General features: G+C 35.5%; 1 protein-coding gene across 1 annotated transcript; it reads right to left on the minus strand.

Moving 5' to 3' along the window:
- Positions 1-284: 284 nt before the first annotated feature.
- On the minus strand, positions 285-19,992 carry LOC129754222 (6-phosphogluconate dehydrogenase, decarboxylating-like). Its single transcript, XM_055750139.1, has 5 exons — positions 19,759-19,992; positions 9,713-9,821; positions 9,389-9,503; positions 1,480-1,724; positions 285-1,415 (listed from the first exon to the last, which is right to left on the minus strand). The coding sequence occupies exons 1-5, from the start codon at positions 19,767-19,769 to the stop codon at positions 447-449; spliced, it is 1,449 nt and encodes a 482-aa protein (XP_055606114.1). The 5' UTR covers positions 19,770-19,992; the 3' UTR covers positions 285-446.
- Positions 19,993-22,515: the final 2,523 nt, after the last annotated feature.

Raw genomic sequence — 22,515 nt, forward strand, 5'->3', positions numbered from 1 at the left:
AGAAACTAAAATAGCTCGATAAATCAAGGAACAATGAAATGGAACAAGATAAAATAAAACAAGTAAAACAAAAAAAGAAAAAAGAAGACGAAATATGATAGTGACAAAAAGGTCTACTAAAGAACAATTCCAAATAACAGCAGATATTACATGTTTTGCATTTTTAATTATTTTGGCATTGAAATTTACATTTTTTTTTTTGATCAATCAACAAAATTTGAATAGCCACGGCCATTTTAACGGTCAACCTGGATTGTCATCATTAACAGAAACATAAAAAAATCTTTAATGAATATTCATAATGAATTTTATATAAAAAAAAAACAGGAAAGAATTTTGATTCCTAAACAAATGAACAACAATAAATTACGCAAATTGAGTAGTACCACAAAACACTGATGGGTAGTGGGAATGTGTGAATGACAGAGGTTCTATGCGCCATTTCCTTAAGCCAAATAGGTACTGGCGGAAACGTTTCCACCCTTTCCGGTCCAGTTGGTGTGCACGAATTTGCCTTCCTTGCCGAGAATTTCGTAGGTATGGGCTCCGAAATAATCACGCTGAGCTTGCAGCAAATTGGCAGGAAGCCGTTCCGAGCGATATCCGTCGAAGAAGGCCAGGGCAGCGGACAAAGCTGGAACCGGCACACCCCAGAGAACGGCCTGGCTGACAACCTCGCGCCAGGATTGCTGATTCTTGACGATGGCATCCTTGAAGAAGTTGTCCAGCAGCAGGTTGGAAAGTTGAGGATTGCGCACAAAAGCATCACGGATGTTTCCGAGGAAGACACTTCGAATGATGCACCCTCCTCGCCACATCAGAGCGATACCACCGTAGTTCAGATTCCATTTATACTCATTCGCAGCTTCGCGCAGCAACATGAATCCTTGAGCGTAGGAAACGATCTTGGCGCAATACAGGGCATTGCGAATGTGCGTGAGGAAAGCCTTTTTGTCAGCGACCGAAGGCTTCACATTGGGGCCGGCCAACTGTTTGCTGGCTTTGGCACGCTCTTCCTTCAATGCCGACAGGCATCGCGAGAACACTGCTTCACCGATCAGAGTTACTGGCACTCCGTGGTGCAAAGCAGCGATGGCAGTCCACTTACCAGTTCCCTTCTGTCCAGCAGTGTCTCTAATACGCTCCAACAAATAACCGTCTTCATCCTTGTAGTTCAAAATATCTCTGGTAATCTCGATAAGGAACGAGTCCAAAACACCCTTGTTCCATTCATCGAACTCCTGCGCCATTTCCTTTTGGCTCATTCCGAGGGCCAACATCAGATGGTACGCTTCGCAGATCAACTGCATATCACCGTACTCAATACCGTTGTGAACCATCTTGACGAAATGTCCGGCACCACCTTCTCCCACCCATTCGCAGCAAGGATCACCGTTGGATTTGGCGCAAATGGCCTGAAATTGAAAAAAGGACATAAAATAGTGAAACTCTTCTTCACAGAATTACTAAAAAACGAACCTGGAAAATGTCCTTGATCAGCGGCCAAGCATCCGGATGACCGCCGGGCATGAGTGAGGGGCCATATCGTGCACCTTCTTCGCCGCCACTGACACCGGAGCCCACATACAGGATACCCTTGGCCTTAAGTTCCTCGTAGCGGCGGGCCGAGTCCTGATGTTCGGAGTTGCCCCCATCGATGATGACGTCTCCCTTCTCGATGAATGGCAACAGCTGGTTGATGAAATCATCTACCGCACTTCCGGCTGACGAAGATAGTAGGAAAAAAACTTATGAGCCTAAGACAAGATCAGGGATTCAGTTTTCTGATATCATATTCATATTTTAGAAATCCTGAATCATTAGTCAGTTTTCATTATTTTTCCGACTATTTTTTTTAATTATAAAAGGGAATTTTTTTTAATATCTAACACTTTGAAAACTTTATCAAAGTTAAAAATTTGAAAAAAATAAAATAACAGTTTAATTTGCAATGTTTTTATGAAAAGATTTCAGATTGATGTAACACTTAGGTAAATAGCGATAAAAATTAAAAATTTACCGGCTTAATTTTGAATTCAGATTATTCCTTTTCTCGTTACGTCTTTGGTTTTTATTGTAGGTTCCTAATGCCGAAAATAAACCCCATTTTATTTAATTGATCAGAACAACGAATGTAGGTATCATACAATATTTTAAACACGCGCATATAAAATTTAAATTCATGCTTATTGAAGTCTGTATTGCAGATTTTTATTGCGAATCTGAACTAAAGAATGAATTTCCAAGTGGGCGAAGTGCATTTGATTAACGATGGCTCCAGGCTCCAGAGAAAAACATCAGGAGCCACTTTTGTTTTGAAACACATCTGAACTGACCAACACCAAATTAAATTGAATAAAGGACGCACCCTACGCGACAGAAAAGGAAACCATCTAGTTACAGAGAGCTTCTCAACGAGAACAGAATCAAAAGTATACATAAAAAGAAGTTCTAAATAAAATACGTTGTATACCGTCACCTGGGGCATCATGCAACTCTTTTCAACTTCAATGGCTTCTAAAAATCTAATGTCCACAGATAATGAATCATAATGCTTGTACATCAAAAGGTCTAAGGTTGATGGGACATCAAATTGACGTAGACAGAATAGTTATTGTTTTCACCATCAATTTTAATTTACTAAAACATGCGAGTTTCGCCCTACTAAGAAAAAGGGGTAAGTTGCAACAACCTTTGTTTTAATGAAAAATCAAATGAAAAAGTTAAAGTTTTTGATAAATTTGTGATTTTATTACGTATAAAGCACCATCTGCAGTTCATAGTTTTTGATATATTTGTGATTTCTTCTTATTCTTCTTCGTTTTAGTTTATTTTGGCCAGAGAATGGAACTCTATAACACCACTTTTCACTACTTTGATTTTAACTTGCACGGTTTTAACTTGAGTATAGTGTTGCCAATTTTGTTTCTAGATTTTGAACTTTACTTTTTCTAGAAAACTTAAAACTTCTTTCATTCTTTTTTTGTCGAAGTCTCGAATAAGTTCGAGAAGATTGCTGAATTTTTCCCAATCGTAATAGTTTCGTAAGTGATTGTAGTTTATGCAGCTTAAAATGGCGTGTTCGCTGGTGAAAGGTTCTTCACATAGCTCACAACTCGATGTGTCACGTACTCTCATAATACCAAGCCAGTAAGGTGAGAAATCGTGACCACTGAACAGTCGATTCATTGTTCGAACTTGAATATTATTCAATTTGGTATTCCAATACCATGGTTTTTCGTGAAAAGCAGATTGAAATCGATAGAACTTCGTTCCTTTATTCGTGATGTTGGTATATTCTTTCTACCATTCGTTAATTGAAGTGAACCAATCTTGTTTCGTTTTGAGTGTTTTATCACTTAAACGAAATTTGTTTATCATCACACGTGGACTTGATAATTCTTGCTTTGCTAAGTAGTCTGCCTTCTAATTTCCGTTTATTTGGATCACTGTATCGTCGTTTTTTTTAACTCAGAAAGAGTTAATATTTTAAAAGTCAGTTCATCAAACTCATTCGTTTCTAGATGTTTTTTTAAAATCATACATGATGCTTGGGAGTCTGTCGGGATCAAATTTCTGTTTGTGTTATCAGGCTCGATGACTTCCAGTGCTGTTTTGATGGCAATCAACTCAGCTGTAGTTATTGAAACTGCATTTGCCAACTGTATGCTGATTTCTTTATTGTTGTATTTTTTTTTTTAAACTCCTATTCCACATTTATTCTCGCTTTTAGATGCATCCGTATAAATTAAATTATAGCATGGGTATTGTGTATTGAGCATGTTCATAACTTCTTTCCTCATACCATCTGCTGTCTGTTGTTTTTTTTTCGTATTTGTGTGTTTATTATTTGATCCTGAACTGATACTGTAAATTTCCTGTTGGATTTTCTAACGATTGTACCTAGTTGTTGTGCAATAAGATCGTTCCGATAGATATGATGCATTATTCGTTTTTTTGCCAGGTATTCTCTTTTCATGTATAATGGACCTTCTCCTGCTATTGCTGCCAAAGTGTTTACAGGCATCGATTTGGTACAGCCAGTGGTGATTCGAAGGCATTGTCTGTTTGTGATTTATAGTTTATTGATGTAAGTTTTATTTGTTCCTCCGTAAATTGTTGATCCATAGTTTAAAAAAAAATTCCCATATAGAGCTTTATGGTATAACATCATTATACGGGGGGTAGCTCCCTTTTTGATGGTTCCAATAATTTTAAGCATGTTCTGTCTTTCATGAACTTTTTTAATTATTGTTTTCACATGTGTGCCATATTTTAGTGGTTGATCTAATGTTATGCCCAGGAAATTGTATTTTCTGACCGTTTCCAATAACTCACCATTTATCTTAAGATTTAAAGTTTTATCACTGTTTTTGAATATCATTGCTTTTGTTTTTGCGCAATTAATGATTAGTCCTAGTTCTGAGGCTTTCCTAACAAAAACATCAATTTGTTGTTGCATTTTTTCTATAGCTCGTTTTTCATTTTTAAGTCGAACTAATTTGAAAAAATCGTCGGCGAATTGCAGTTTTATTTCGATTGGGTCTAAGTTTGTTTCATGGAGGCTTGAGGTGAAAATATTGAAGAGGGTTGGGGAGAGAACATCTCCTTGTGGTAATCCACTAGAAACTACGAGTTCCACTCGTCCTTCTTCCGTGTATATTATGATTTTTCTATTTATTAGAAAATTATACATCCAATTTGTGATTTCGTTACGCATAAAGCACCATCTACAGTCAGGCTTCGAACGCACTCAAGAGACCAACAAGTGCGGTGTAAAAATCTGCTCCACTCTTTAATCTACATTTTGAGCAGAGCGAGAGTGGTCGATTGAGTGAAAGTTACAATACACACAAGGAGCTTTTTCCGGCACTCACACTACACTCAAAAACGAAAACTAAAAAGTGCTCTGAAAGTGTACACAAAGTGTTGTCAACAAGTTGCTGGCGTTGTTTTGCGTTTCTGCTATGTCCAAAGGCTTTTTATTTATTTTTTAAATGAATCAACTGAAAGACATTGATGTAATGTCGAAATTTTCTGAACGTCAAGGAATTGACGGGAAAAAAGTGATGATATGCAATTTATATGGAGATTCATCCAGAATTTTCACATGCATTTCTAAATTCAATCTGGCTCGGCATTTAAAAAGCAGCCACCCCAAAACTGCTGCAGAAATGGGAATGATGGAGAAAGAAAGTCTCACAGTGAATTCTCCTTCACCAAAGAAAAATTAAATTCCAGTGGATTTGGACCGGGAGACATATTATTCTGCACTGGTTGGTTGGGTTACTGAATGTAATATCTCGTTGATTTTTTTAAATAAAAATTCTAAATCGATTGGATGAGGGCCTAAAACTTCCTCACACAAATAGCACTGACCATACAAATAGTAAGAACATATCCAAAAACGTGGAACTGGTTGCTTCAGGATTGAAGCACTTCATCGAAGAAAAGCTGAGGAATAAAAGACTACAGTTAATCTACAGTTTTATTTTCGATTTTGTTCGAATAAAATTTTATATTTTGTTTGTGTCAAAAATTGTTTTAAGAGAAAGCATAAGGGTGCTGAATTCATTTACAAAAATTATACAAAATAACTTACTACCTGAAATCAAGGTTGCTGAAATCATAAAAATTAATGTTTGGATGGATGAAATTTTGAAAGAAACAAACGCGTGGTGCAAAACAATCAAAATATAATGATTTGCCAATATTCTGCTCCAATATTCAAAACGAAAACTTTGGTGTTCGCTGTTTTTAAAAGCCTGAAAAGAATTACCTTGTATGTACCCTTCGCAACCAACGATCTATACGAACCGATTATACTATAATATTAATCTCATGATACTTTTGCTTCGTTATTGTCTGGTTTTACCAGCAGAAATTCCATTAAAAGCGTTTTTAAATGGCTTGAAAATAATCAAGTTTAGATAATTTCGAAACAGCTGTATCCACTGAATTGCCCTCCGTTTCTTTTAAAAGAGATGTATTGGACCGAAAAGTAGCAGAAATTGAAGGAGAATGATACAGCCACCTAGAATACAGATTAGAGGAATTAAAAGTTGGAATAACTGACCAATATCTGAAAAAAGTGTGCGCCAGCCGATGGGAGATACCAAGAATAAAGTAGAACTTTTTCTTACAATAAACGATAAATATTTTTTTCAATTTTTTTTGGAATGCACGCATTCGTAACTGCCTGACAATTTCTAAAAGAATCAAGCCTTACCAAATCTGAAAACCTCTGACAAAATATAGCGAAATTAGGCTCACTTACCCTAGGTGTTTTTTAAAAGTACGGAAATTCTACTGTCACCCTGTACATTTAAAATTAACTGTTTTGATAATGAAGATCCATAGCAGCTAAAACTTGCTTCATGTAGGATTGGAACAAATTTTTGCCCATACAGTGAGCGAAATAAGAATAGTACCACTATGTGTTTTGCTTGTTAAAAAGGATTGAAAATCACCAAAGTTTTCTTCTACAATTTGTTATGAATTGTTTAACGGATAAATCAAGCATAAGTTTAAGTTTTTGTGACTTAAAACTAGAGAAATAGTGTTTGACTATTTTAAAACATTAGTATTGTTGAATTTGAAGCCTGTTTTTTTTGGATTCAAATTCAGCCTCAAATCTATATTTGATCATTTTGCATCATATTTATTGATGTTGATGAAGAAATCAAACAGTTTGATTAAATATTATAGCTCAAATATCAAATTCCTTAGTTCTAGAAGAGAATCTCTTTAAACCCTTTTTTAAAACCTTTGAAATTCTAGAAAACCCCTTAAAATTCAGTTATCTATTATTCTATTATTATTCTCTTTTACATAATTAATTTTTAGAAATAATCTTGATTTGGTCGAAAAACACAAGGCGTACTATTCTTATTTCGCACCCTTTTTTCATATTTTTGGTCCTCAACGCTAATTGCTAAGTCCAAAAAAAAAGTAAACTTATGCTTGAATTATCCGTCAAACAATTCATAACAAATTGTAGAAGAAAATTTGGTGATTTTAAATCATTCATATTTTAACACATAGTGGTACGTGGTACTGTTCTTATTTCGCTCACTGTATTGTGGCGCTCCTGGTGGACGGATTTGAAAGGTTTTGACATTCCGCAAGTCGATTGTACTTTGTAAACAATGGAAGACGAAAAAAAAATTGAGCACAGTTATTTGGCAAATCCTGCATCTTAGGTAAGCTAAACAGCTGAAATTGCCCCGAAATACCGTATGGCGCTTTATCAAACGGTAAAAGAAAACATTGACAATGATTTGAAGACCGGGAACTGTGCGGTAAGATTTTGAAGACGATTCAGAGAAATTCGACTCCAGGAAGGAATCAAGTCGTAACGAGATAGCAAACAGCCAAATCGGACCATAAAACACAATAGTATGGCCAAAATCCGTGCTCGGAAGCTTTGGCAAGCTGTCGTTACAGCAAAGTCGTTCAAGAATGGTATGCAGAGAAACGGTCCAGTTTCTTACGAAAAACCTTAACCCACCCAACTATCCCCAATTCCAATTCTATGTTCCAATTTTATCTGAAGCAAGCTTTAGATATACCCGATAAGCTTTCAATAAATTTCTAATAATCTTGAGGAAGACTTTTTGGTCATTACATCTACCCTGTGGTTTCATACAGAATAGAATTGTGGAGGGGAGACACTCACATGATCCCGCATAAGCGCACAATAATTCATTTAGTGAAAGGTTAAGACTGCGTTTCTCACGACGATCACTTGATCTTGAACAGGTCAAAAATCTTGGTAATACCTACTCGAGGCCATACTAGCTTTGAAAGTAAGCTTATTGAAACGTCACCATTAAGCGGCAACAAAATCTACAGAGGTACCTACCATTGCAGGCTTTAAGGTTCTAATTTGCTAATGAGTACCTTATGCGTGCAACAAAGTGAGGTAGGTACCATTCGCGTAACGGCATTTTATTCCTTTAGCCAGTAATCAATTGCTACAAAAAAAGTACCGATTTACAATAATCGAAAGATTTTAAGCACATTATCACATTAATATTTACATACTGTGTGTTCCTAATTGAATCATTCTGATCCAATTCCGAAGCTGATCGCGTGAGCTCATCACGTGACCGCCAGCCGGTCTAGGAGCCACATCGCGATGTGAAGGTCTCACCAGGTGACGTTCGAATCCCATCGGGCAAACCTAGGGCCTACAACCTGTTATGCAATATCTCTGATCGAGGGAGTCACAATGGATAGACAGGTGAAGCAGGTACTTACTAACTTATTGTTGATCCACAGGCAGTCCAACCAGGCTCAGCCAATCGACTGACCTAGTTTGTTGAGTCAATTTTTTTTTGGCGCGCATGGCTGGGTTTAAGATATCGATCGCTCAATTCTATGACGGGTTATCTTGATTTGAAACGTTTTAAACTCAACTCAATAATAATTAATTAATCGTTATTGAATTGTCAAGAGCGTACAAAGTAGAAGAGCATCATTTATTTTTAAATTCGGTGATACCTAGTTATGGAATACAAGTAATATCAGGCTCTTATGTCGCTCAACAGTTGAGGGGGTGATTCAACTCGCTGTTTATGTCATTAACAATCTACTGTAAGCTGCTGATCATTGGGATTGGTCACATTTCCAATCTTCATGGTCATCCGTTCGAATATTTATTATGTTTATTATAACATTTCCAATCTTAAAATTTGTATTGAGACTAATTTTAGTTTCAATTTATAAGCTTTGTATGAAATCTAGAATATTTTGGCGTTGAACCAGGCTGAAACAGCGATGTTCTACGGTAATTTGCCACACTAAGCTATAGGCTGACGACGCGGCGTCTGGCGTTGGCCTTGCCTGGATCCTTTCAAAAAGCCGGTTTCTCGCATGACGGAAGACGGAATCAACGTGAGAAAATCACTATTATTTTTAAATCTTAAAAAACAACAAAGGTTTCGATGTTTACTTATTGTGTTCTAATTTGAAGTTTTCAAAAAGTAATCAAATTTATTCCTGAATTTCGGTTAATTTTGTGTGTTCTTTTGATAAGTGTGAATATTTATTAGTCATTAACTTGAACGATTTTTTTCAACAAAAATGATGCGTTATCAGTCCAGTCCTGTTTTGCAACAATAAGCTGCAACCTACTATCTTGCCGAAGTTACTGGCGTATCGTTGCATAGCTCAATCGAGTTTGTATTTTTTTTTCTTCATTCCATTCAACCTCTAAATGACATTTAACTGCTGCAGCGAAGGAGCGGTCACAACGTTGTTCAACTTTCGAGTTGTGTTGCTACATGTAACTAGAACACGAGACCCACGACTCCACTTTCTTGCGGCGGCGGCGAAGGCCTTGTTTGCTTGAATAAAAATAAATCGAATCGCGCAAAAATCTTACCTTTGACCAGCAGCATGATTTTGCGTGGCCGCTTCAATTTGTTCACCATATCCTGCAACGAGGTGGCTCCGATGATTTTCGTTCCCTTAGCTTCATTGGCGAGGAAATGTGTGACCTGGGGAATGAAATTAAAAAAAAATCACTGTTTAAAACTCATCAAACATGCTCCTTATCTAAGGTTAGAAATCGTGCCATGTAATGGTCTGCCGATCTTGTGTCACGTCACTTCGCGTTGTTAAGAAAGTGAGTGGAATCACTTCTTATCAATTGATCAACTACCTAGGTGAATGAAATAATTCATTATTGTTGGGATTTAGAACTCACCTTGTCCACCGTTCGGTTGTAGGCGCACACAACGAAGCCCTTTGAGTCCATGTTGAGAATCAAATTTTGGCCCATCACGGCCAGGCCGATCAAGGCGATGTCAGCTTTCCTGTGGGATTTGAAAATTATTTGGGTAAACTGTGCTACCTATATATAATTGTTTTAATCGAATCAATGCTGTTCAAGAATTACACTCGGCCCAGATTCGATACTCAATATAGAAGTTCTCAGCGAAGCTCTAAGCAAATTTTTACTTCTAACGATATTTCGTTGTTGTGTTAGTTAGGATTGGTTGATCAAGATCCAAGGATCGATCTTTGAAAGAACATTCCTTTCAATTTTCAATTTTGGGATAGATTCTTAAGCCTTAAAAAATTGATTTGATCGGTTAGATTTTCTATTGCCTCTTTGTATTTCTTAAATGCAAATGATTCTGTAAGTGGAATTAAGTTATTTCATATTTTTTTAGAGGACCCTGTCCCTTGCCCTTGAATGGGAGCTTGAAAATTCGAACAAAAGATTCAACGAATTTAGTATTTCTCTTGACTTTAAAAACCCAAGCATTAATTTCAATTTCTCTAGGCCTTGTACGCAAGTGATGGCGTTTTATGAAGAATTCTTTGTTGTAAAACGTATTTCAATAAAACCCTGTATAAATGCCATTCATGCCTTCTTTAAAACTAATGCAAAAGGGTTAAAAGTTCTTAAACCCTCATCCGTCCCAGAAAATTTTATCCGTTACAACTATACAGAAAAAATGTATAGTTTACATAGAAATATGTAAAAAGTACATCAAAACATAATATCAAATCAGCTTGTCAACTTGAATGGGGATTAGTCTTTTAAAACTTAAAAGATTGCAGGAAAATATTTAGTTATTTTCTGGATGCAGTTATATTTTTTATGCAAATTCAAAGACATGTTTTAGAAAAAAATGTTTTTGTTTAGATACAAAACAATGAATAACTTTAGTAGTGCCCTAGTGATTTGAACTAAGGATTCGTAAAAATATAGAAAATTGTATATAAGACAGGGCTGAACTTTAATCGTTTGAATGTAAGATATTATTTTGTATCAGGGTCAAGACCTTAGATTTCGACAGGAGCTTCTTTTCGATACAATTTTTACATAAGACATATAAACGAGAAAAAATGTTCAGTCTTTTGGACTCTCACTTATCCAGGTTCAACTGTAGTTAGTTTTGTCGATACTAGTTTCATTATTTAATTAATAACATTGGAGTTATGCTGGTGAGTATAAGCACACTTGCGGAGATCTTATATTGCCCCGCAATTTGTTGAATGTAATGATTGAAAATAAGCGTTAATAAGTTTTTTGGTGTGGGGGAGTGTGGCGGGCCATTAAGGAAAAAAAAAGTTACCGGCCCAAGGGCTAATGATGGCTAAAAACTTTTAATTTACATCCTACCTTAACCTATTTCTTCTGCTGAGCACAGTGGTAGAAATAGCATAAATTTGAATTGCCTTTGAGATTTTTTTATTGTATTTTTTTTAATCACATTCTTTAAAACTATTTTAAATAGGTAGAAAAAAAGCGTTTATGAGATAAATCTATATCAAGACTGTCAAAAACTATACATAAATTTAGAAATAATTTTGAAAATATTTTCCCGGTGAGGTGCCGAAATTCCCGGTTTTTCCCCGGTTTCCCGGTGACGAGATGAAATTCCAAAGTTTTTCCCGGTATTCCCGGTTTTCCCGGTTCGCTAGCAACCCTGTTAGATTTTTTTTGGTTTTTTTTTGTGAAAATTGTGAAAAAATCCGGGCAATATCCGGACTTTTTTCACGATATCCGGGCAACCGGGCCGGACCGGACTTTCTCGAAATTTTGTATCAAATATCCGGGCAAACCCGGATAAAACCGGACAATCTGGCAAGCTTAACCATGGTCCTTTAAAAAACCGTTTTGGTATCCGACTCCTCACGCTGCGCATTCGAACTTGAAAGACGTTTTGTCCTTCACGCTGTCGCGTGGCGGACGGGGCTAAGAGATCACCTCTAGCTTTCACGCAGACCTAGGAAGCCCCGGCAGACCTATACCAATGTCTTAGGGCCGCCGCTTCCGACGGCGGGTCGGCGGCCACCTCGGATTTGGGAGCATCGGCGGTTTGTGCCGCCTCGGCCCCTTCGTCCTCGTTGGTTGTGGCTTTGCCGCAAAAAATAGTATTATGAGAATCCAATTTTTGTGGAAAAAAAATAATTTTAATTTTTTGAATTTCAGGTTGGATAAATATATTAAATTTTCTGGGAAATGGCAATTCTGGCGAAAATTTTTCTGGGAAATGGTTCATTCTGGTAATTTTTTTTTCTGGGAAATTGTTCATTCTGGGAAAAAAAAATCTGGTTAATGGTGCATTCTGGGGAAAAAATTCTGGGGAAGTGGATTTCTGGTGATTGAAATTCTGGTATTTTTTCATTCTGGGCAATGGTTTTCGGGGAAATGGAGTACAACCTTCTCTTGTTACCCAACCGATTTTTTACAGAATTTATAGTTTTGGAAACCTCGTAACGTAACTCAAATATGTTTTTCAGGCAATATTCGGTTATAACTCTTCAGTTTTCCGTTATTCAAAGTTAACCTTCCAAAGCCGTTCGCTAAATATCCGTTTCGGGGAAATTTGAGTTGTGGTTTGATTTCGTTCTCCTGGCTGTAAATGTTAACCGATTTTGATGATATTATATTCATTGTGTAGGTAATTTATTCTAATTACTCAACATTTCAAAATAAGGTTGAAATGTATTACCAGGTTATCAGAAACTGGGTAAGAAAGTAAAAAGTCCGAAAAATCAATTTTATTTTTGAAATACTCATAACTTTTGACAGCTTTTCTGCATTTAAGTGTTTCATTGATGTTTGAAATCGTCTAGAATCCATCTATCCGACAATATACAGATATTTTGGGGTGCAATGAAAGTTTTTACCGCTATCTCAGATCTTCCGGCACAAAAAAATGTTACTTAAAAAAAACGACATTCAATTTTGGCTTTGCTTAGCTGTATTTCATTTCCCAATGAACCGATTTTCAAATCTCAAATTTTAGTTTTTTGTCGTTAATTTGATCATTATTTTCATAGAACATACTTGGTCTGTCAAAATTCCCAGTTCTTCAGTATATTGGAATGATGATAAAGATGTTTGAAATGTGCGCTTCGGGTCATATTGACCCGAACAGCTTTGGAGGGTTGAAGAAAAACAAATCCGAAAAAAGACTGTAGATATATCAGCTACGGAATCTGAAGTTAGAAGCTACACGTTGCATACAAAATTTCTTTTTTTTTTTAATTTTTTAAGATCAGGACCACAAAACTGCAAGAAAGTGGTGTATAACCGTATTTCTAAATCACTAAACCGTCAAAATGGTTTAAGTCACACCGGATACATTTTGAAAAGAGGATTGAAAAGTTGACGTTATTTGGCACAGATTTCCGCAATAAATTTGTATTAATCAGAAAGGCAATTTAATACCAATTATAGTGATGTAATAACAGAAGCGCTGCGTTACTTTACAAAAATATATTAATAATAAAACTAAAATTAACGTATTTGAGTAACGAGGCTTCTAAAACTATAAATTTTGTAAAAATCGGTTGAGAAACAAAGAGAGTATAGCGGTTTTAAGCGAAAGGTGTCAAATTGACACTCAAGGCGGGAATAGGGAGTGTTTTTTCTCTGGGCTTTCAGGGTGCGTCCATAAAAAAAGTAATGATGCAAAATTAAAGATTCCAAGAATTCATAGAGGGTTCCCGAAGATTTTTTTTTTAAATTTGAATGCACCCGAATCAAGTTACAAGCCACCAGAGCAGACTTGAATAGCAAAATAAAACCTAGTTTTGCTATCATGCCTTCAAAGTAAATTTTGGTATCATTTTGCCCGAATAAAGGTGGTACAATGCCAAAATTTGGGTCGAAATTTTCATATACTCAATTGTTAGAAATAGTTAAATAGAAGAAAGGAGGTTTATATAGTTGTATCTTCAGTTTTCAAAATAATGATACCTTAATGATGCCTATTTTGGCAATCACTGAAAAATTAACACTCAAAATGCGCGTACTATGCCAGTAACGAATAAATTAGCTGTTTGTGTTCAGTTCGATTTATTTTTTAACACCAAAATAAATCAGATTTTTCATCATAGTAAATAGAATACCAAATCATGCTATCATTTTGATCTCAGTGTTCTGTTCCAACCTTAGAAAAAGAAACCTCAATGATGCCTTGTTTTGTTGTCTTGGAAAAAAAAAAACAAAATCAAAAAGTGATTTCATTTTGATCTCAATACCGTATTTAGATATTGTTTTGGTATCATATTTCGATATATTGATGCTTTGATACCTAATTTTGTCATCGTGCCAAACTTCCAACAGTGTCATATTAATAATAGTATAATATTAATACAATTAACACTCGAGAGCGAGTTAAGGTTAGAGTTCGGTATGTATAATCAGTTTTCAGTTTTTACTACCAGTAGTTCGGTGAAAATTACCGAACATCCAACGAATAATATGATTATTTCAGTTTGTTCGGCTAATATTGTGGTATTTCGGTAATAAAACCAACAAGCACCAGTTACTTTTGTAGATTTTTCAATGATACCTTCTTTACCGAAAGGATTAACGAACTAAATTACCGAACTGATTGATGTACTCCGCATGAAAATTCGTCTAGAAACTACCGTTTGCAGGGATCCCGTTTATTGTGTACTTCCTGAAAACACGCTTGAAATTGGGAGCTTTTTTCATTTTTCAAAAATATTGAAAACAAAATTTAAAAGTATTGTTAAAACATGGAAACTCACATTTGGGATTATTTTATAAAAGCGCCAGCACTAAATTTTACTTCGGAAGTCCGGACTTCTGACTTCCGAAAGACTTCCGACAAAGAAAAATTCACAATAACTAAAAATTGATCGTTATTGCACTTACATATTGCATATACTAGAAATGACTTCATGAAAAAAAGCGAGCTAAACCGAATAGATCCAAGATCAAGTTTGTAAAAAAATTTCAAAAACAAATTCACCTTTCTTGAACTCGATTATAATTTTAAAAATATTTTTGAAGAATTCCTGTATTTGTATGGGACTACATCCGAAATGTCTTAAACTCGCTGTTGTATGCTCAGCATTAAAGTCCGGTGATCACAGAGCTATCAACAGCTCTCGATCAATATCTCTCTTCCTTTAGTAATGTATTTAAACATTGATTAACATATGACTGTTGAAATTTCTTTACGGCTAAAGCTTTCTTTATACTCACCAATATGATCCGTAAAGGAGGGTCGAATTGCTATAATGGAACTTGTTAATAGTATTTCACACTACTCAAACCAGAAAAATGAAATACCTCGTGCTTAACTTCTTGATCTGTCGAAAGCCTTTGATTCTATCCAAATATATTCAAATTATTAAAAAAAAAGAAGTTTGGCAAATGACTTCAGACTGAGCTATCTAAAAAATTTGCAACAAGTGGTTAACACATTGCGGACCAACTACGAGATATCTCGCTCGCCGGAAGTGTGTTGCACTGAGATTTGGAAGCAAAACTAAAATTTAAATTAAACTGTATTCGACTAAATTGAACATAATACTTTTCGTAATTCTAAAAAGCTAACTTTGTGGACTTGAATAAATGATTTCTGAGATATAGAATGTCTAATTTCGTTGCTTCTAAGCTTAGATTTTTTTTTCTCGTTCCTTAATGTGTTAAGATCAAAGAAACAGTGAGTTCTCAATTGCCTATAAAAATAGGCGTAGGGGAGATGAGGGCATAACGAGCACCCGAGGCATAATGAGAACTACGCTTTTCTACGAAAGTGCGTATTTTCTTAAATAAATTTTCATGAGGATTTGTTTCGTACTTCCTATAGTATTAATTTTTCACAAAAAAAGGAATCTCCTTATCATTTTTACAGAGATATTTAAAAAAAAACTAGCTTGGTTCTCAAGTTACGAAAATATTATAATTTTTGAGCACCACGAAATAAGCTTTTATGATCTTAAAATAACCTTGATCTATAATGTACGCACTGCAACATGATGTACACATTGTTTCTCAATTTTTACCATCAGAAAATTTTTGATTTTTCACTTTTATCAATTTTAAAACACGTTTTTACTTAAATTTGTTGACTAGGGGCATATAGAGCACCATATTATCGAGGCATAATGAGCATTTTCTGCCGTAGAATCTAGCAGCGAATTAAAATTGATTTATAGCGCCACACCTTGACTAGTTTTCATCCGACAATTTAGCCTGTTGGTAAGGTGTCGGAGAGGTAATCAAAAGACTAGAGTTAGATTTCTGTTCGAGGTGATCTTTTTCCATTCACAATTCATGATCGATTTTTTTATTGTTACATTATACGGCTAGTAGCATCATCCTCCGAACAAAGCACTTAATGTATGAGCGTGCGTGAATTGTTTGTATTCTACAAACAGACCTAGATTATTTTGTTATTGCTTTGTTTGATGATCTACGACTCACCTGACTTCATCGAATTGAATTCGCTGCTAGATTCCCCGGCAAAAACGCACATCTTGCTCTGATTAATGGTGCTCATACTGCCTCAGGGGGGGTTCTCATTATGCCTCCACAGTGGCTGGTTTTCAGCTTTTGGCAAATTTTTTTAAAATGCATTTTTTAACGTTTTCATCTAGTTTTTCACGTTTCAGCCCGTTAGGGAATAGGCTTTTCAAGTGTCTGAACACGAAACAATAATGTAACCTCCATATTATAGCTATTTTCTATGGTTAAATAACCGTTTTCCTTAAGGTGGCCATTATGCCCCCATCTCCCCTACGTCAAGGATGTCATCTAGGATCTCTTCTTTTCCTCATTTATGTGAACGATCTACCAAAACTTACTCTTTAACAGCATCCCGAAGCTTTTTGCTGATGATACTGTTCTTGAGTAGGATTGAAACACGATTGGACTTAAAACAAAAAAGTTATTGCAGTTGAGAAATTGTATTTTGACCGCAAATTTATTGTTTAAAACGCATTGCGTAAAATGTACTGTGATGACAATTTGCGGCCAAAATACAATCTTTGAACCGAAATAACTTTTTGGTTTCAAGTAAAATCGAGATGCAGTCTTGTGGTAAAATATTTGTCTCAATTTAGGCTTAACACGTTCGTCGCCAAGAGTGGGTGACGCAAAATACGTCTAAATTTGAAAAGTCAAAACACAAAATTGGAGATATATTTTTTATTCAAAATTATCTCGGATTGTAACCATATTCTTCTCCGTTCTCTAGCCAAAATTTGGAGCCGAAACGATATTTCCTGTTGATGATATGGCCTTTCAAAGTTGGACATTTTTTGAGTGGGTGACGCTTGGCGACGAACGTGTTAAAGAAAATTTTAAGTAAAATTAAGCGACCAGTAAAGAAAAACATTATTGAAAAACCAGTATTTTTTGCTTGTCCCGAATAAAATACCTTAAAATCCCATTCCCGTTTGAGGCACAATCCCTTCCCATGGTCAGATCTGGCTGGATATAAACAATACTGTTGATCATACGTTAAAATTAAGTTCAGACTATCGACAGCCCATTTGCTCACCTCCAATATGCAAAAAGTCATGCAGTTCGAGATACACTGAGGTTTTTTTTACGCGGTATTTCGTCCCGCGTAAAAAAAAAACCGCGTAAAAAAAAACCGCGTTAATTCGAAAATCCGCGTAAAAAAAAACCGCGTTAATTCGAAAATCCGCGTAAAAAAAAACCGCGTTAATTCGAAAATCCGCGTAAAAAAAACCTCGTTAATTCGAAAATCCGCGTAAAAAAAACCCGAAATTCGAAAATCCACGTGAAAAACCATTTTAATTAAAAAAATCGCGCAAAAAAGCACGTTACTAAAAAACGCATAAGAACCATGATTATTTAAAAATTTGCGTACAATGATAGTTTATTTTTAAGATGAAAAACAAAATCAATTAGATTAATAGAATAGTAGAATATAGTGAGGCTTATTTGACAGTGTGGAATTCAGATCGTCTCATGTCTCAGGTCTCATGTTCCATGTCTCAGGTCTCATGTCTCATGTCTCAGGTTTCATGTCTCATGTCTCAGGTCTCATGTCTCATGTCTCAGGTCTCATGTCTCATGTCTCAGGTCTCATGTCTCATGTCTCAGGTCTCATGTCTCAGGTCTCATGTCTCAGGTCTCATGTCTCAGGTCTCATGTCTCAGGTCTCATGTCTTAGGTCTTATGTCTCATGTCTCAGGTCTCATGTCTCATGTCTCAGGTCTCATGTCTCATGTCTCAGGTCTCATGTCTCATGTCTCAGGTCTCATGTCTCAGGTCTCATGTCTCAGGTCTCATGTCTCAGGTCTCATGTCTTAGGTCTTATGTCTCAGGTCTCAGGTCTCATGTCTCATGTCTCATGTCTCATGTCTCATGTCTCAGGTCTCAGGTCTCAAGTCTCGGGTCTCATGTCTCATGTCTCAAATTTCGAGTCTCATATTGCAGGTCTCAAGTCTCAGGTCTCAGATCTCATGTATCACGTTCTTAGTCTCAGAGCTAAGATTTTCCCAACTACAAAAAGATTCTAAGTGTTTTCCTTTGAAAAAGTCTTAGAATATTTTCTCTCAAAAACCGCGTTAATTCGAAAATCCGCGTAAAAAAAAAAACCGCGTTAATTCGAAAATCCGCGTAAAAAAAAACCGCGTTAATTCGAAAATCCGCGTAAAAAAAGCCGCGTAAAAAAAACCGTGTAAAAAAAAACCGCGTAAAAAAAAACCTCAGTGTATTTTAATATAAGTTCATGTACATTTTTTGATTTTCCAAAATTTAATACTTGGAGCATAACTCAAAAACTGTTCTACTGAAGTTTTTCGAATATCATTTTTGGATTCAGCGCTCGATTTTACATTGAAAATATGTGTCAGTCAATAAAGTTTAAATATAACATAAATACGTTTTTTTAGGTTTCAAAATTGAAATTCAATAAAAAGAATGATCATTTGAAGTTTCTGAATAATAATATTAAATTTTTATTAATCCAACTGAATGAAGCTGATTGTTTTGCTAAAATCTTTAATATGAGAACAATTAAAAATGAAGGTGAATTTCGTTTTCTCATTAAAAATTATCAAACAAACCTTAAATTTTCAATCAAAATTTAAATCATTTCTAGTAATGGTTTGTATTTGCATAACCACGGAGTAACCACCTAAATTTTTGAAATAAGCAAATTGTCACTGTGCGAGAAATTGCTTTCCGCATTAGAACCTGTTTTTTTAGGTAGCCAATAAAGGGATTTGTATGTTTTTCAGATAAACTTGCTCCAGTTGATGTGCTTATATGGAAAAGTTTTTAACTTTTATAAAACAAAAAAGGTTTAATCCATACATTGTTGTTTTCTTGCAAGGCATCAGCTCAACAGATCAACTAACTGTCAAAAAAAAACTTCTGTATGGAACAAGTTCAAGGGTTTGAAAACTCCCTTCTTCAGATAATCTGTAAGATTATCTTTCATTAGAATTATACATACATCTAACAAAACCACGCGTTTTTTTGCTTACCAAACACGACAGAATCATTGCACGGTACGCTGAATGCGTAAACATTGAAGTATGACGACATACAATTTTGACCTCATCACTCTGTTTTTTTTTTTCGTCACGTTTACTGATAAACGTTTGCAGAAATCTTCGATCATCAGCAGCAAGATTAGCTAAGCAATCAGGAATTGGGTTTCCGAACCAACAACAGCTCAAATGACTTGAAATAATGCCTCTATCACATAGAAAAAACTGTATTGTAAAACGCTACGTCAGACTGCTCAAGTTCACTCGAAAGAGGCTTCGACGTTGTATAGTAAGTTGGTGCACCACAAAGTCACTCGAGGTGACTGGACAGAAATCGAACTGCGTCTACTAACTCAAAGCTAACACGACACTCCAGTTGCATAGATTATTTTGTGTACTTGAACATTTAAGTTTCCGGCTACAGCAAAACAGCAACCTGGGCCCGAGGTCTTGAACTTGATTCCGGGAAGTCACGCCACACAACGATATACTTACGGTTCAGCCATTCTACTGAATAATCGGAGAAATTTGGCAAAAATGGTTGCGGCTTAGTAGGATCAACTTAGGCAGCGAGTAACAATTACGAAAACACCGGTGCGCGAATCGGTGCGGAACCACTATTTTTTTTCTTTAGGGGTGATGTTTGAAGGTGAAATCGATGGGCGAACGAACGCGGATTCCGAACCGAACAGAAGCAATCTCAAACGCAGACTAAGCTCCAGACGTCGTACGATACCAACGGAGAGCCTCGTGTGAAAATTTGTTAGCTCTAGCTGGAGTCCTCGAACGATCGTCCACCAAACACAGATAGCTTTATTTACACCGGTTAGCTTCTCAAGCAAGCGCGGTTGCATTGCAATTTCGCGTTTCCAGTTTGGTTCGCTATATGTGTTGATGGAAGCGCGATGGTTTGGAGGGGGTCGTCAAGAACTGTGACACTAGCTAGGAAAGAGATTTTTAATGGGTTGAATTGTTTAGCGTAAATAGGTCTTAGTAGCCTTCTATAATTCATTGATAGATCTGTGCCTTGGTTTATGGAAGACACTGGTTGATACATAAATAAATTATAGCTATCATAAAACATGTCGCGCAACGCGAAATACGGAGGATATTTTTAATTTTGAATTGAAAAGGGCGTGAGTGCCGATATACTGAATATCAAAAAGTACAAATGTTCATTGCTAAGACTATTGAAAATAAATAAAATAAAACCAACAATTTTATTTCAATAGCCATAATTCGTTTTTTTCAAGAATGTAGCTTCAAGTTTCGTAAGAATCACAAAAGCAAATTTCAAGAAGAAAATCTAAAAAAATGAAGCTCGAATTTTGCCGCAGCCTTCAAAGGTTCATGTTCATGAACGTAATAAGACTTTGTACGACGATATGAAAAGCTAAAGCACATATCCGCCTTTAGACAGGGATCATTTCAATCGGCATAAAACCAAACCAATCATGGTTTTAACTTACTTTTTGTGCACATTTTGTAATCTAATAATCCAAATTATTGGCAACTGTTTTATAAGCATCTGTAAAGAGCTACAGCTTAAAGAAGCTAAAAAAACATGAAATAACTGGACATGCCCCAATTTTTTATTTGGTAATTATTAGCTTCATGAAAAATTATTGACAGTTTGTTCTAAAACTTACAACCATTCAGGGTTGGGTTTCGAGAAAAAAAACGTAGCTAGGTAGAAGAGACGAAATATAAACCACGTCTAAAGAAGGGGTTGGAAAAAAACGACAACCAATTGGCAAATATGTAAAGAATTTAATTTTTGTAACAGTTGAAATATCTCAGTCAATAGTAGAACAATTTTAATAAAAAAATTCTGAACTATAGCTATAAATGTTTTAAAACTTGGGAAAAAAAATTGTTGAAATGTGTAAAAATTACAAGCGAAAAAGTACCAAGAAACTAGTTTTTCAGCCCCTGTGGTTATGCAATTTTTGAAAACAAAAAAAAAACTGTTGAAAAATTTATTCCAACGATATTTTTTTTCGTAGAACAAAAGTTGATTTAAAGATTAAACTGAATTTTTGTTAATTTTTCAGCGAAAAAATCTGGCTTTTAGATTTTTAACCTTCTAAAAGCCAGATCTCGTTATAATTCTCGTACATTTTTATGTTTCTTGAACCTATTTATTATACAGAACTGAAGCCGAAAATTCCACTAAGGTTGACTGCAAGTCAAAATGCATCAATTGATGTCGCGGAGTTGATGATGTCAGACTTTCTCAAATTATCGTTTAGTTGCCTAAAGGAAATTTGCGTTCTAAAAATTGATTCTAAAGATAAGCCAACTGATCAGTATTTAACACTGCAGAACAAATTTCGTCGAGAACGCAGTGTGCTATCAGATTTTACAAAACATTTCAAACACACTATATAACGGAGGAGTTTTTCTGTTTTAAACTTTTTTTCATCGAACAAACAAAACTTTACTACAAGAATAAGAAAGGACAAGATTTAAAGAATTATTCGCATAATTGCGCATCAATCCCTATATCAAAAAAAATTATTTAGTTTAAGGGTGGTCCAAAATAGAAACTTGGTGGTCCAAAATACCGACCAGAGTAATGGTCGAAGAAACGAGTTTTTAGGCTTAAATCTTGTCACAGTGCAACAAACGACGCTATAGTTCGGTAGAAAAAGTATTGATCTTCGTAATGAACGGATAAAGCAATCGAAAATTGTGACATGTTCTTTTTTATTTCAGAAAATAGCATAGCCACTTCCCAAAGCGGCCCAAAATAGGTCCGTTACCCTATTTGAAATTGAAACTGCACAGTGAAATTCTGATGTTCTAATATACTGAACATCAGATTTTCACTGTGCAGTTGCCCGGAGAAAAAACAAAACAAAAAATGATGTTCAGTATTAAAAAAATGGAAGAATTTTTTTTTTCTAAACGTCAAAAACCTTAGAAAATTTTACAGCTCCTATAAAGTGGTTTTAAAACCATTAACTCTCTAAGACCTAAGATATGTGTTTAATTACGCTAAGGCCCGATCTCAGAAAAAGTGGGAATGTCAGATCTCGCATTCTAAACTACTAAACTGATTTTAATAAACAAACAAACGTCTCAATATAAATTAAGCAATTGATTTTTTTTGTTAAACTTCAGTATTTTGAGCTGAATTGTGAAAAATTTCGAGGCTACTTTTCTGGTTGAAAGATATTTTTTTTATTTTAGAGTGATTTTTCAAGCTACCTTACATGGCGTAGAAAAACGGTTAAAAGTGTATAGCAA

This window comes from Uranotaenia lowii, chromosome 3 (genome assembly GCF_029784155.1).
Source record: "Uranotaenia lowii strain MFRU-FL chromosome 3, ASM2978415v1, whole genome shotgun sequence".
In the NCBI taxonomy this organism is placed as follows: Eukaryota; Metazoa; Arthropoda; class Insecta; order Diptera; family Culicidae; genus Uranotaenia; species Uranotaenia lowii.

Excerpts from the sequence above, each read along its gene's own strand:
- LOC129754222 (XM_055750139.1), bottom strand. Across the intron at positions 1,725-9,388 it reads AATCATGCTGCTGGTCAAAG|CCGGAAGTGCGGTAGATGAT; the intron begins GTAAGATTTTTG and ends TATCTTCGTCAG. Across the intron at positions 1,416-1,479 it reads TGATCAAGGACATTTTCCAG|GCCATTTGCGCCAAATCCAA; the intron begins GTTCGTTTTTTA and ends TTTCAATTTCAG.